The sequence below is a fragment of the Netta rufina genome (assembly GCF_964035555.1).
Source record: "Netta rufina genome assembly, chromosome: Z".
Lineage (NCBI taxonomy): Eukaryota > Metazoa > Chordata > Aves > Anseriformes > Anatidae > Netta > Netta rufina.
The window spans coordinates 20,838,583-20,851,690 of NC_140126.1; the positions used below are offsets into that span (position 1 = coordinate 20,838,583).

The following is a 13,108-nucleotide window of genomic DNA, read 5'->3' on the forward strand; positions in this document are numbered from 1 at the left end:
AAAACAGCTGTAATTTTGATTTTATATGGATGAGGAGAAATGTTGATTGAGGGATGTCTACTGCAGTTGTAACTGACAAAAACAGAATTTTTAATAGAAATTTATTGCAGTCACATTGCAGCAGTGTGAATCAAGGTCCACCTGAGGTACTTTTTCTCAGCAACTCCTAGGACAATGAATGGTGCAGACAAGTGCTTTTGAAGATCCCATCTCCATGTTTCAAATAAAAACTCTAATATTGCAGTTTTCATCTAAACATCATTTTGTTCAAACATGGCTGCTATCTCCCCATTTTAAATATGTGATAAACAGTTAAAAGAAAACTGCACAGAATCATACAGTAAAGCTGTAACAGATCTAACTTAACCCTGTGCTCTATTTACTCACCTCAGTTTCCAATGAAGTTAAGATGCTTCACTGAATTATGACATGTTTAATTCTCAATTGTAGTTAAGTTTGTACATTCTTATTCAGCTCTCAAGTTGATGCCACGATTTGTGGATTTTTGTATGAAAATTTGAAGAAACCTTGAAGAAAACATTCTCAAGGTTTCCTACGTCCCAAGACAAGTATTCATCTTATTAGATCATAAATTATGTAAAATTCTGTTATTAAAAAAACACTGAACCCTCAGGTTAAGCATATACTATTTGCATTTTTAAGCTGTAAACAAGGTATGAAAAGATTCTTTTAGGCATGTTTAGCTCCATTTTCGAGCTAGGCTGACATGGTGCATCACATAATCAGATTTGTAAGTGTTTTCTGTTTAACCGAACATGTATACATTATGCGGTCATGAGGGTCCTAACATTTGTTTTGAGTTGCCAATGTTCTTCAGCCCATCAATAAGTATACCTAAATCACAGCATACACTTTTCTATATAGAAATTCAAAAGAGGAATTGATATATATTACATATAAATACACAAAAATGAAAACGTTACCTCTCCTTCTCTGTAAACCCTCTAGATCACCTGTCTTCTTAAGTTTCTTCTTGGCACTGACTAGCTGACTGCTGTCAAACAGATGTGCTGTTGGGACACTGGAAGAGTGCTGGACTCCCTTCTCTTCACTTTGACGTTTAACAAAGCTGTCACTTTTCTCTAAGGATTTGGTGGCATCTTCCTTTGATGGCAAGGGTGGAGGCGGAGGTGGAGGAGGTGGAGGCAAAGGGGGTGGAAGTGGTACTACAGTAACAGTCTCTGTTTGAAACTCATTACTGATGAGTGGAGAAGCAGTAACATGAGGCAGTTCAGAGGTAACACCATTGGGAGGTAACGAGACATCTTGAAGTTGTTCTAAGCTTGTGGATTCCTGCACTTGCAAAGGCTGAACTGCACTTTCCAATTCCACCTCTTCACTTTTATCTTGGGTTTGTATGGTTGCTGGCAAAGATTGAGGCTGATCTACAGAGGACACTGAACTGGCTGCACATTTTCTTCTTGCATGAGCCAGTCGTAGTCTGGTTGATTTAAGTATTACTTGCCCAGGGTACCGCTAGAGTGAATAAGATACTTACAATTAGGTAAGTACACGCAAGCACAGCATTTTAGGTATTAAATACTTGTCATTAGGGTTTACCTTTCTGACAAGTAGAATTTGTCTATTATTTTCATTCATTTTGCTCTAAAAATAAAAACAAAGCAAATATATCCTTACCTTTATGCAAATACGATCCACTTTTCTTATTTCTATTTCATATTTTCATATTTCTAGTTAAGCCATAATTTACATGCAGATAGGTCTAATCAGAGATACACATGAGTTTAAAATTAAGATTTCACTAATAATCTGACTGTATGTTCAAAATTGTTTTTTCTGAAAACAAAAATTCAGAATTCCATTTTGAATTCTCTTGCATCTCTTGTCTAACTCTGGTCAATGGCTCTCTCTGCAACAAACTCCTCTCTGAACTAATATGCTGGCTGTAGATGTGAATTACACTGCTTAAAAAGTTACCTCTTAAAAATACCAAACATTTTAAAATTTCCAAAGAGGTTTTAATTTAGTTCCTAAATTTGGTGTGTCTGTCTCCTCAAACAAGTTTTTTTTTGTTGTTGTTGGTTTTTTTTTTTAATGCAAAAGTAAAAACTGCTTCTAAAAGACAGGTCTAAAACATTTTTAAAAATTGTGACAAGTCTAAAGCAAGAGAGATTGTATCAAGATAAACATACTCATGTAAAAAGTCAGTTCACTAACAAGAAACGATTAAGATAAGTAAACTTGCCTCAATTTACTGAGTCTATGCAATTCAAAAGCCTTGCAAAAAATAGGGATATGAAGAGTATACTGACAAGCAAGACAGCTTTCCAGTAAAGAAACTTCTATCTCGTAACTAACTTAGTCTTCACCAATTAACATAGAATCAATACAGTCTCAATTTTCCTGCACGTCAGCTCCTTTCCTTACTTTCTCTCCTTCATTCCATCTTCTATTGATTTTCTGATACCAACATCATAATAGGAAGGGACAGGTACTGGCAGGTGTTTTAACAATCAGTGGTAGTGCGGCTATGTCAGATGACAATGCTCCTTGTAGGAAGTATCTTTTGGATCATATTTCTTTTCTAAAAGTTTGCTAAATGTCTTGACATACGTGACAGACAACAGAAGCTTATTATGGTACTGATAATGCAATGACCAGAGAGATTTGCTACCACCTGTACCGTATTTTGTTGTAAATTTTCCAAAGAATAGGTAAGTGAACAATGAAAGAAAATACCTAGTAGTATAGTATAGTCCTGGAATGAGTAAAAACTTGTTTTGCAGAAGAAAAACGTGTAAAAGAAGAACAACAATTCTTCTTTTACCTGCTTAAATGTGCGAAGTCTGTCCAGTGTTTTCTGTCGTTCCTGACTAACCCAGGAGCTCTTTCTTTCCTCTTCATCTTGCAGTTGTTCTCGCTTCTGAGAAAATATATGGAAAATAACCGTTACATGCAATGCTATGTTTAGCATCATAAAAATACTGCATGAAAATAACTCTTCTACTAGTTTTAATGAATTACTTAATGTATTTCTCCAATAAATACATTTCTGAACCTCAAAACTGTGCCTTTGTTTTCCCCTTAAAAATAGTATAAATTTTGTATTTTATAACCTCAGTGAAATACAAAACTCAGTAAAGAAAGATTTCAGTCTGAATTTGGAATACTTGACTGGAACTTTATTTAATTATTAATCCAGCTTGATTTTCAGTAATCTTATTTAAATAAACATTTGAAGCTCTTCCTTGCAGCTAAGACAGTAGTATTTTTTCTTGTTTGGAGATCTTACTGCAGTGGAAACACATGTGGGTCCACCTCCTTTAACTAGTCATTCTTTTTCATAAAATTTCAGCAAAGTTACTAATTCTTTGAAGAAAACGCTACAGTCAAACTTATTGAAAATAAATTGAAAAATGGACACTAGTTATCGGATGGCAAAAGTTGCTGTATGCATAAGTACAAGAATTACCAGAAGAATGATGAGGCATAGAACAAATAACTACAAAAGAAAAATCAGAGCATTAACATGAGCCTTAATTCTTAAAAGGCTTATAGCATTAAGTGAGTAAAAGCTCATAAATGTCATTAACATTCAGATTATCAGCTTCATGAACTTTTATTCTCATTCAACCAACATAAAAGTAGTGTCTGCCTGCCTGTTGTTTTCAGAAATCAGCTAGTTTCCTGGTGTCCTTTACAAAGAGCCAACTCCTGTGATTTTGAAGGAGATACATATGGATGCATTAGGGAAAAGAAGAGGAGGACGTGTGAAAAATGGTAAGGACAGGAAACAAAAAGGAGAAGCACGTGGTGAAAGAAAGTAACAGAAATGGAGCAAATAAATTAACAGAGAAGTACAAAGAAAAGATTATAACAAGAAGAAAGGATAGTTCTCCTACCACCACACCTGCATTTTTCATATGCAATCCAGTCAAATTTTTCCTGAAGCAGTCTCAAACCTGAGGGAGGAGCAGGTGGGCCATGTGTGTGTTCTGTTTGTTTTAGCAATCACAGTGAAATTGCAACGTTTATTTGGTTTCAGGCTTGGACACCTCCAAGGTTATCTTTTCAAAATTTTTCATGAAAAAAGTGGCTGAAAATTTATTTTATGTAATATTGGATATTTTAATTTAAATTATTTACAGAACAAAAAAGACAAAAAATAGCTTAAATGTCTTGTATATAATGCAAGTTGGCAAATCCATGAAATAACAAAAAAGCCCTGTAATATTTGAGAGACAAGAAAGTCATTTACATTTGTCAAGTCTTAAATATGAGTGATAAATAGACTGCAATCCACACAGCAAAATCCTTTGCATTGTAAGAACTGAAAATGTATATTTCTAAGTTCCTGAAGAGTATGCCAGTACATGTGGTCTTTTACAAGTAGCCTTTTCATAAAATAAATTATACAGCTGACTTCCTGGACAAATGTATCAATGTTAAAAATGTATAAGGATGAAACAGAATCCCTTTCACTAATCTAAATGAAGCCTGAACTAAGAAGACTTGGATTTCAATGCATCTTTGTCAGTGATGTTTATTAAATATTGATACTGTATCAGCTCCAAAGACCTAGCCCAGAGTTTGAATACTCTTTAAAATAAAGTCTATTATGTACAGCACAACAGTCAGACTAGGCAGCCTACTCTTGTGATGAGACTGCAGAGAACTGTGGAGCATACAGCTAGAACTGTATTACACAACACAATCCAATTGCTTTCTTTTGTAGTGAAAAGAGGAAGAGCAAGCTTATTACCTTGCAAGAATAAATGTGGATGGTTTCTTTACTCATTTCAGCATACCTCATGCTGTACTCAGAGATGTCCAGAATCTTCTATGTGCACATCATAACAAATTTTGCATGCAGCTTTAAGTCTAACAGTAATCACTTGGACTGTGAACCTCGTATTATTGAACCTTTTTACTTGATTGGACTGAATGACATCTTAACACAGGCATACATTCTTACTTACCAGCACAATACGATATAAAAATCCATTATCTGAAGTTCAAGGATACGCACCATCTTTTTAAAACAGCTATCACTTTGATTACTAATGATTGTATAATAAAGAATGCAAGCTATTAACTTTAAGGCTAAGCTGAAAAGCAGAAAACTTGAACTTACTAGCTGAACATTATGGTGCATTTTGTACTCCTCCTCACTCTGGTGATGCTGCTGGATCTTTTCATTATGCTTTGCAATACAAATCTCCTGTAGAGACATCAAATATTATCTATAAAGTATGAATTTTAAATACTAATTTTCAATTCATAATGTAATATTTCACAAACAGTGCTAAGAATTAGAAAAATAAAAATTAAGCCCATTTCAGACAACCTAATTTAACCAAGGTGATTTAACTTCCAAATAAAACCATAAAATGGAAACAAAGCAAGAGGAAAAAAAACACAACAAACATAACTTTTAGCTGTCAAAAGAATATACAAGTAACACCTGCTTGAAAAGTCTCTTCTACAAGCAGGTAGGTGGCAAGAAATACTGATTTGTCAGGTACTTCATAAAAGCCTTGTGTAGCTCCATGCATGGATATGGATAATTATTATGTATTATGTATGTTTATACAAGTAGGTAGCTTCCATTTACAAGTGTGAGCTTATCTTTTGCATTTGTAATATGAAAGCACAAACGTTAACAAAGTTGTTACAATTTTATGCAAACACAGTTTACTTGTTATACCAAGTTTGTGGCTATAGTATCTGTTTTAGAAACAAGTATTTATTACATTGCCTGAGAATAAGAACAGATTAAAAGAAAAGGGGACATGTTACAGTAGATAACAAGAAGAAGCATGACACTCAAACTTAAGGTATATTATATAAAAAGACCTGATTTAACCATCTGTTGCAAAGAATAAGCATGGGGCATACCCTTCGAGTACAGAAGTGATGGACAACTTCATAGGACAATTCTGAGGGAAAGGACATCCCTTGTAGGCCACGAAACTGGAGCCAGTACTGGCACCAGACAGAACTAGAACGAGGTCAGATGTGTAGTTGGAAACAAGACTCATGGCTGTATAAGAGGGGCCACTACTAGGAAACAGTTTGGAGTGTGACTGTGACTGGAAGAACCTATGGGGCATCCCAGGATCCATCAGCTTGACTGAGTGGCTGGAGCCAGACAGGCACTTCACAGTCACACATTACTCGGAGCAGCTGATCAAATATCAGCTATCAAGCAAGATTCTGCAGTCGTGGCAGAAAGACACAAAATCACAGAGGGAAGGGATAAAAATGCCCTGTTTTAGACACTGGGAACTGCAGAAATAAGCCTACTTTCTCCTAAATACTGACTATGTGACCACGTTCACATTTGTAAGAAGGTAGCCAGGGTTCCTGCATAGGCAAGAAATACCATGTTGTCTTGAACATATGTCTATCAATTTCACTGCCATACACGTGCAATGCTCTGACAACAGCACTAGTTTCCGAGGAAATACTGTCCCAACTTCAGAGTATATGTATATATACATATAACTAAATGCTGATGGGTTTTATGCTTGCTTGTGTAGTTTTTTTGTTTGTTTGTTCGTTTTTCCTCCCTGGTTTCAATTAATATCATCTCAAAGGATAATCCATTAAAGTTGTAACTACAGAATTACATTCTACCTAATTTTTGCATTTCAAAGACACAGTAATAGCTTAAGAATATTATTAGAGAATCTAACTTTTTGTAAAACTTGTACTGATTTTCCTGTACACTTTATTCTCTATGCATTCATTTTGATTAAAAGAATATTATGAAATAATTAAGATTGTATGTTCTGTTTATGTGTGTTTTTTTTTTTGTTGTTGTTGCTTTGTTGTTGGGTTTTTGATATGCTAGCAAGACTAAAGTATACAAACTACAAGAATATTTACTCTCTTAAATTGGGATCAAACTTTTCTGAAATATTCTGTTTAGCATTAATATTTAAATATTTCTGAATAAGAGCAATAAAGAAATATATTTTAAGCATTTAAAGAAAGATCATAAACTGGACAAAAACATGTTTGGTGCTGACTTTATACTAATAAAGAATGACCTACTTTAATTTAATTAGGTCTCCATTATTTGAAAATAATATTTTTTTTTTTTAAAAAGCAACTAGGAGGGGCTGAAAACATGTTACAGCACAGGACTAGAATTCTGAATCATCTTAATTACAGAGATGTTCTTAGAAAAGAAAGGTTGCAATTTCACAGGGCAAATGCAGGGTTCTATTTGTAGGCAAGATTAACCGACAGCAAAGTAAGGATGAAGAAAAAATACTCAGGTGGAAGAACTGAAGGAAGGGACCTGGATTCTTACAATCATAATATGTCTCAGGCTTGAAGGGACCTTAAAGATCATCTGACACCAAATCCCCTGCCACAGGCAGGGATGCCACCCACAAGATCAGGTTGGCCAAGGCCTTGGGATAGTGCATCCACAGCTTCTCTTGGCAACCTGTTCCTTACTACCCTTACAGTGAAGAATTTCCTCATAACGTTTTGTCTAAATCTATCCTCTTTTAGTTTAAGACCATCCCCCCTTGTCCTATCATTATCTACCTGAGTAAAGAATCCTTTTCCATCTTTTTTTTTGTAAGACTCCTCTAAGTATTTAAAGGCTACAAATAGGTCTCCCTGGAGCCTTCTCTTCTCCAGGCTGAACAGCCCCATCTCTCTCAGCCTTTCCTCATAGCAGAGGTGCACCAGCCCTCTGATTGTCTTTGTGGCCCTCTCCTCTGGACGTGCTCTAACAGGTCCACATCCTCCTTGTGCTGGGGACCCCAGACCTAGATGCAGCCTTGCAGGTGGGGAACAATCACCTCCCTGCACCTGCTGGTCACTCCTCTTTTGAAGCAGCCTGAGATGCAGATGCCCTTCTGGGCTGCAAGCATGTAGTGCTGGATCGTGTCGAGCCTTTCATCTACCAGAACCAAGAAGTCCTTCAGTGGATGACAAGATTAACATAAATCAATAACCTCATACTATGGCAAAAAAAAAAAAAAAAAAACCAACAAAAAAACATCAAAACATGGATATATGAACAGGAGTGTAGACTGCCACACATGTGAAGTAATACTTCCATCTCGGGACTGGTAAAACTTTATTAGGATCATGATGCCCAGTCAGAGGGCCACACTTCACAAAACATGTTCATTAACTGTATGAACTTCAGAAAGCATACAGCAGAACTGTTTATTTCTCTTTCAATCATCTGACTGGTTTCTGTAATATCAACTTGTGCTTCTATCGTAAAGACGAAAAAGGAGAGCTAATGAACCATTTCAACCTTTATCACTGGATAAGCTACTACATTTAAGACTAGCAACATGAAATATCAAAGAATCATAGAAACATTCAGGTTAGAAAAGACCTCCAAGATCATACAGTCCAACCTTTAACCTCATACTGAAAAGTCCACCACCAAACCATGCTACTAAGTTCTACATCTACACGTTTCTTGAAGACCTCCAGGGATGGTGACTCAATCACTTCCCTGGGCAGCCTGTTCCAATGCTGCACAACAGTAAAGAAATTTCTCCTAATATCCCACCTAGACCTCCCCTGGCATTACTGGAGGCCATTTCCCCTCAGCATATCAGTTGGTGCTTGGGAGAAGCATATAACATATATAAAAATAATATATATTACCATATATATATATATGAGCAATATATATATATTATATATATATATAAGAGCAATATATATATATTGCTCTTTTCTAATATAAGAAAAGAGGTTTGTACTAGTTTTGTTTTAGTTCCACTAAACCAAGAGGTCTGTATTAGTATTTTTAATTAGTTCCACTAAACCTTGCATTCAAATTGAAAAGCATCCCACTTAAAAAGTTATCTTCTCCTTTAGTAAACTCAGTGTGTGCAGGAAGCATATTGTAAGCTTTCTATGTAGTTATACCCTTAAAATGTAATTATAATAACAGTATTAAAGTATACAACATAACCCAATGTTAACTGTTGCTGTAAGTACATACACTGCTTTGGTGTTGGCCATGCTTTAACCTGTGTGCTTGCAAAGTAGTAAAGGTCTCCTATTGAATGGACACAACAAAAAAAGCTTCTTAGATCAGAGAATGCATTATAAGCACACCCCAAACTGTTCCACCAAACAGTTGCTCCTCTCCACTGCTCATGAGAAGGAACACTTTTACGGGATGTCAAATAATTCAATTTCTTCTTAATTCCTTTTTTTTTTTCTCTAAGATATTTTTACAAACACCTTCTAGATTATCTTTATTGCCATGACTATGCTATAAATCTAGATCCATAATAAAACAGATGTTTTTCATACTACAAACTAATTAATACTACTGTGCAGCCAGCAGGGGGTAGACTGGGATAACAATAGAGACATCCTGCACCAAAAAAAAAAAAATGAAAAATCCATAACAAGCTTTAAAGAAATAAGAAAAATAATAATAGCAACAAAAAATCTTCTTTTGCTCGTAACTGCCATCAACACAAAGTAACACCTGGAAACGACTGCTTAATAAATGTAAAATTTGTAAAAACAACAAAAAAGCTGAAAATAAGAATTTATACTCATACTAGTAAAATAATAGTGTAGTGAAAGAATATCAACCTCAGCAAGCCATACATTTAAAAAATGCTGGCCCAGTAACTCAGAAATAACACTGTGTGAGGTCTCTAACAAATCTTTAGAAAAAGCTTCTAAATAAAGGTTATTTAAAATTATCTGATATTATTAACAAAAATATCAATTGCAAAAACAAGCAAAGAATTTCTGGAAAACAAAGTGACTGTAGTCACAGAAGTTTGTATTACATAGAAGTCTTAATCTACACATCACAACTGCTTCATTATCTCAATAGACAAAATTTTAAAATACTTGGATGGTGAAACAACCTCCTCTGAAAAATGAAAACTGATCATAGAGAATCATTTCCTATTGCTTGCTTTTTCCTTAATCATCATACACATATGCTGCTGGAAAGGAGGCATTCTCCTAAGAGTTTTCTTCAATTGCCAAGAAGCTAATAATGAGCAAGGACTACAAATTCAAAATATACCACAACGTTTTTGGACACACCACCATAGGCCCTACCAAAACCCTACCAATGCAATCTGAACTTGCTTAAAACTGCATTTAAGCTGAAACAAACATCATCAGGAACACAATCTGAAAAACATGAAATAGACTCTCAGCAATGAACGTTACATACCTGAGAGACAGACTTTTAAAAAATATTTATATAGTCAGTACTTTCTAAAACCAGCCTCAAAACCTCTTTCTTTTCTCCATTTAGCATTCAGTTATCACTGTACTCATTCTCACCATCTAGACTCCTCTTCTGCACCCCTTCTGTATCTGTTTTGCATACCCAAGGTAAATCACAAAATCTTCAAAGCAAGAGCCCCTTTTTCCCCCTCACAGGTTTGTAAAGTATAATGAATTTGCATCAGGCACTGTAAGTAGAATTCATTAAAATATTTTGCAATATAACGAAAATGGCAACTCAACATATGATGATTGCTTATGTTTCAATCAAAGACACAAGAGTCTTGATTTTTTAGGTAATTACTAGTAAGCTGAAAAGGGTTCCCAGTAATGTTCAGCAGTTGTAAGAGCCACCACAATAACTACCTCTAACATAAATATTGTTGGCTGATGTGCTGTGCTCTTTTCATACAAATGCTGCAGAATGCAACCAAACTACTGAGTTTGATGATTCTTTTTTTTCCCTGATGAGCAATACTACCATACATATCCCTACATCATGTTTTAGTGCACAAGTAGGCATGCTGCAGTGCTGTAGCCTGAAACAACCAATTTCTTCCCCATAAACAAGGCATTTTATCACAGCATAACAATGAAACAAATAAACCAGTTGACAGTGCCCAGTTAATTACATTGGTATGACACGCTAAAAAATCTCTACTCAAGCCGCAGGGTTACTTCTCAGCTTGGTAATTCCTTAAGGTAAGTAAGGAACAACAACTAGCCTCTGGCTTTTAAGCAGGTCTGTGTACTCCATAAGATGCCTGCAGTGTCTCTTCATATTCAGAAGAAAATAGCATAATTATTACAATGTAATTAATGTAGGCATTAATTAACATAACATGACAAGAGTCCTTTACTACTTAAAGGACTAAGAAGTACTGTTTTGTGATACTTTTTATAAAACCACATAAAATAAACACAATGACTTTGAGCAAACTACTTCCCGTAACTGGCTAAAAAGAGAAATTGCTTTTATAATTATTTACAGTCTTCCCATATTCTACTAATCATATAAAAACACAAAATATAAAAGATGCTTATTTAGAATGGGGTCTCAACTGAGACTTTTATATAGCCTTATAGTATGTAGCATGGGGTGGAAATACTCTTTTTAATAAGTATTACACTCCTCTATCAAAATTTAGATCTATTCTACTCACTAAGCTATTTTATTAATAATGCATATTGATGTAAATGCAAACTGCTTGTGAACAAAACCCAAGTCATTCTGGAAAAAGGAATTAATAAACTTATCTACATTTCATATACAATTTGAAAACCTTTACTGTATTAAAACCATTTTCTGCACATCTCAACCATGAAATGCATAAAAAAGGAAACTGACCCTAATTTTAGTACATAATTATACACCTAGTTTTATAAATTAAGAATTCATTGCATATATGGTTGCTGAAAACAGAGAATCAATTACATAACACTTAGGTTTCAAAGGACAAAAGTGAGAGAATGAAAATATAACTTGACAGAGAAAACACTCTTGAAGATTCTCTTCTGTAAATTGTAAATCAAGACAAATCTGTTCTCTGTAAAAACATGATAACATCTCCATATGCAAGTATTCTGAGTAGTTAATAGAAACAATTTTATATTTGTTGACTTCTAAGTAATGAAAGGTTCCTTTAAAGCTACAAGACATACTGAATTTTAAAGATATTGATTTGAAAATACATACTATTCTAATTACACTGTAAAATAAATTCTAGTATTTATTAAATACAGTCCACAAAAATTTTAAGAGACTTGCACGTAATGTAATCTTTTGAAATATAATCTTTACAAGTTTTATTAAATTTGCTAATTACCCTAGAAATTTACAATTTTGTAGTACCTTTTTATTTCTGAGGTAGGCTTTCTTGGCTGAAATACGTCCACGCCTTGCTTCCAGCTGGCGAATTTTTTGTTGCAATTTTTGCAGCTCCTCTTTTTGCAAGTGTGCAGATGTTGCCATATCCTCTTTTTCAAGCATGGCTTCCATACTTTCGTAAGTGTCATAATATACCACTTCATCTCTCTTCTCTGTTTTAAAAATGTCAGCAATGAAAAAGTCAAATCAATAATTTGTATTTGATTAATGTTTTGTTCAACAACAACCTCAAGTTGCAAGACATAACGCATAAGAATGCTAGTCATTTCTGAGTAAGAACAGAAACAAAAGGTCAGTGTAATAGCATTAAAGAGCAAAGCACTAGAAGGCTTTAAAGGTTGTATGACAAACAGAAATCAATACAAATGAAACATACAACCTGTTATTCAGGTAAGCTCAGAGCATTAAAGAATAAACGCTGTTAATGTGTGCTTAAGTCTGTAATTTAACTTGATCATAATGCCCATGCATGTCTTCAGGTTTCTTAACTAATACAAGGAATCCATGCTGCACAGTAATATCCTTTGGTCTTCATTACAAAGTTCAGGATATACAGACTCTCTGAAGTCTTTAACATGAGATTCCTCTGCCACAACCTACTATTAATTTCATAGGAGGGAAATTAAACAACACAACGATAAAAATCCTCTTGGGAGGTTTTTGACCTCCCAGTCACGTCCTGTGCTCAGAGGCAGCAGTGGGAGGGTAACTTCAAGGGAATCCTTCAAAGCATTACAGGCTTGTCATTGTAAATCATTTTATCAACAGTCATAATTTTCAGCCTCCTGAGTGGAACAGTCAGTGTAACATTGAGCTCATCTCTAACTGTTGACTTCTCATCTCTTGCCAAGAAGGAAAGAGTGATAATTATAAATCCTTGCCGAATGTTTCAGTGAAGAAGCAGAAAAGGTCTCGTTCCCTGCTTCATTGGCATAGCAGTACGAGTTGCTTGCAATACACCAAGAAAGATATGCATTA

The 13,108-nt window shown here is 34.8% G+C and overlaps 1 protein-coding gene across 1 annotated transcript in view; it reads right to left on the reverse strand.

Moving 5' to 3' along the window:
- JMY (junction mediating and regulatory protein, p53 cofactor) overlaps window positions 1-13,108 on the reverse strand; it is a 73,053-nt gene that overhangs the window by 10,341 nt on the left and 49,604 nt on the right. The window contains exons 6-9 of the mRNA XM_084304902.1: window positions 12,095-12,282; window positions 5,117-5,203; window positions 2,810-2,905; window positions 945-1,497 (exon numbers count right to left, since the gene is read on the reverse strand). Coding sequence (XP_084161028.1) covers window positions 945-1,497; window positions 2,810-2,905; window positions 5,117-5,203; window positions 12,095-12,282 — 924 coding nt within the window. The remainder of the gene's footprint in view (window positions 1-944; window positions 1,498-2,809; window positions 2,906-5,116; window positions 5,204-12,094; window positions 12,283-13,108) is intronic.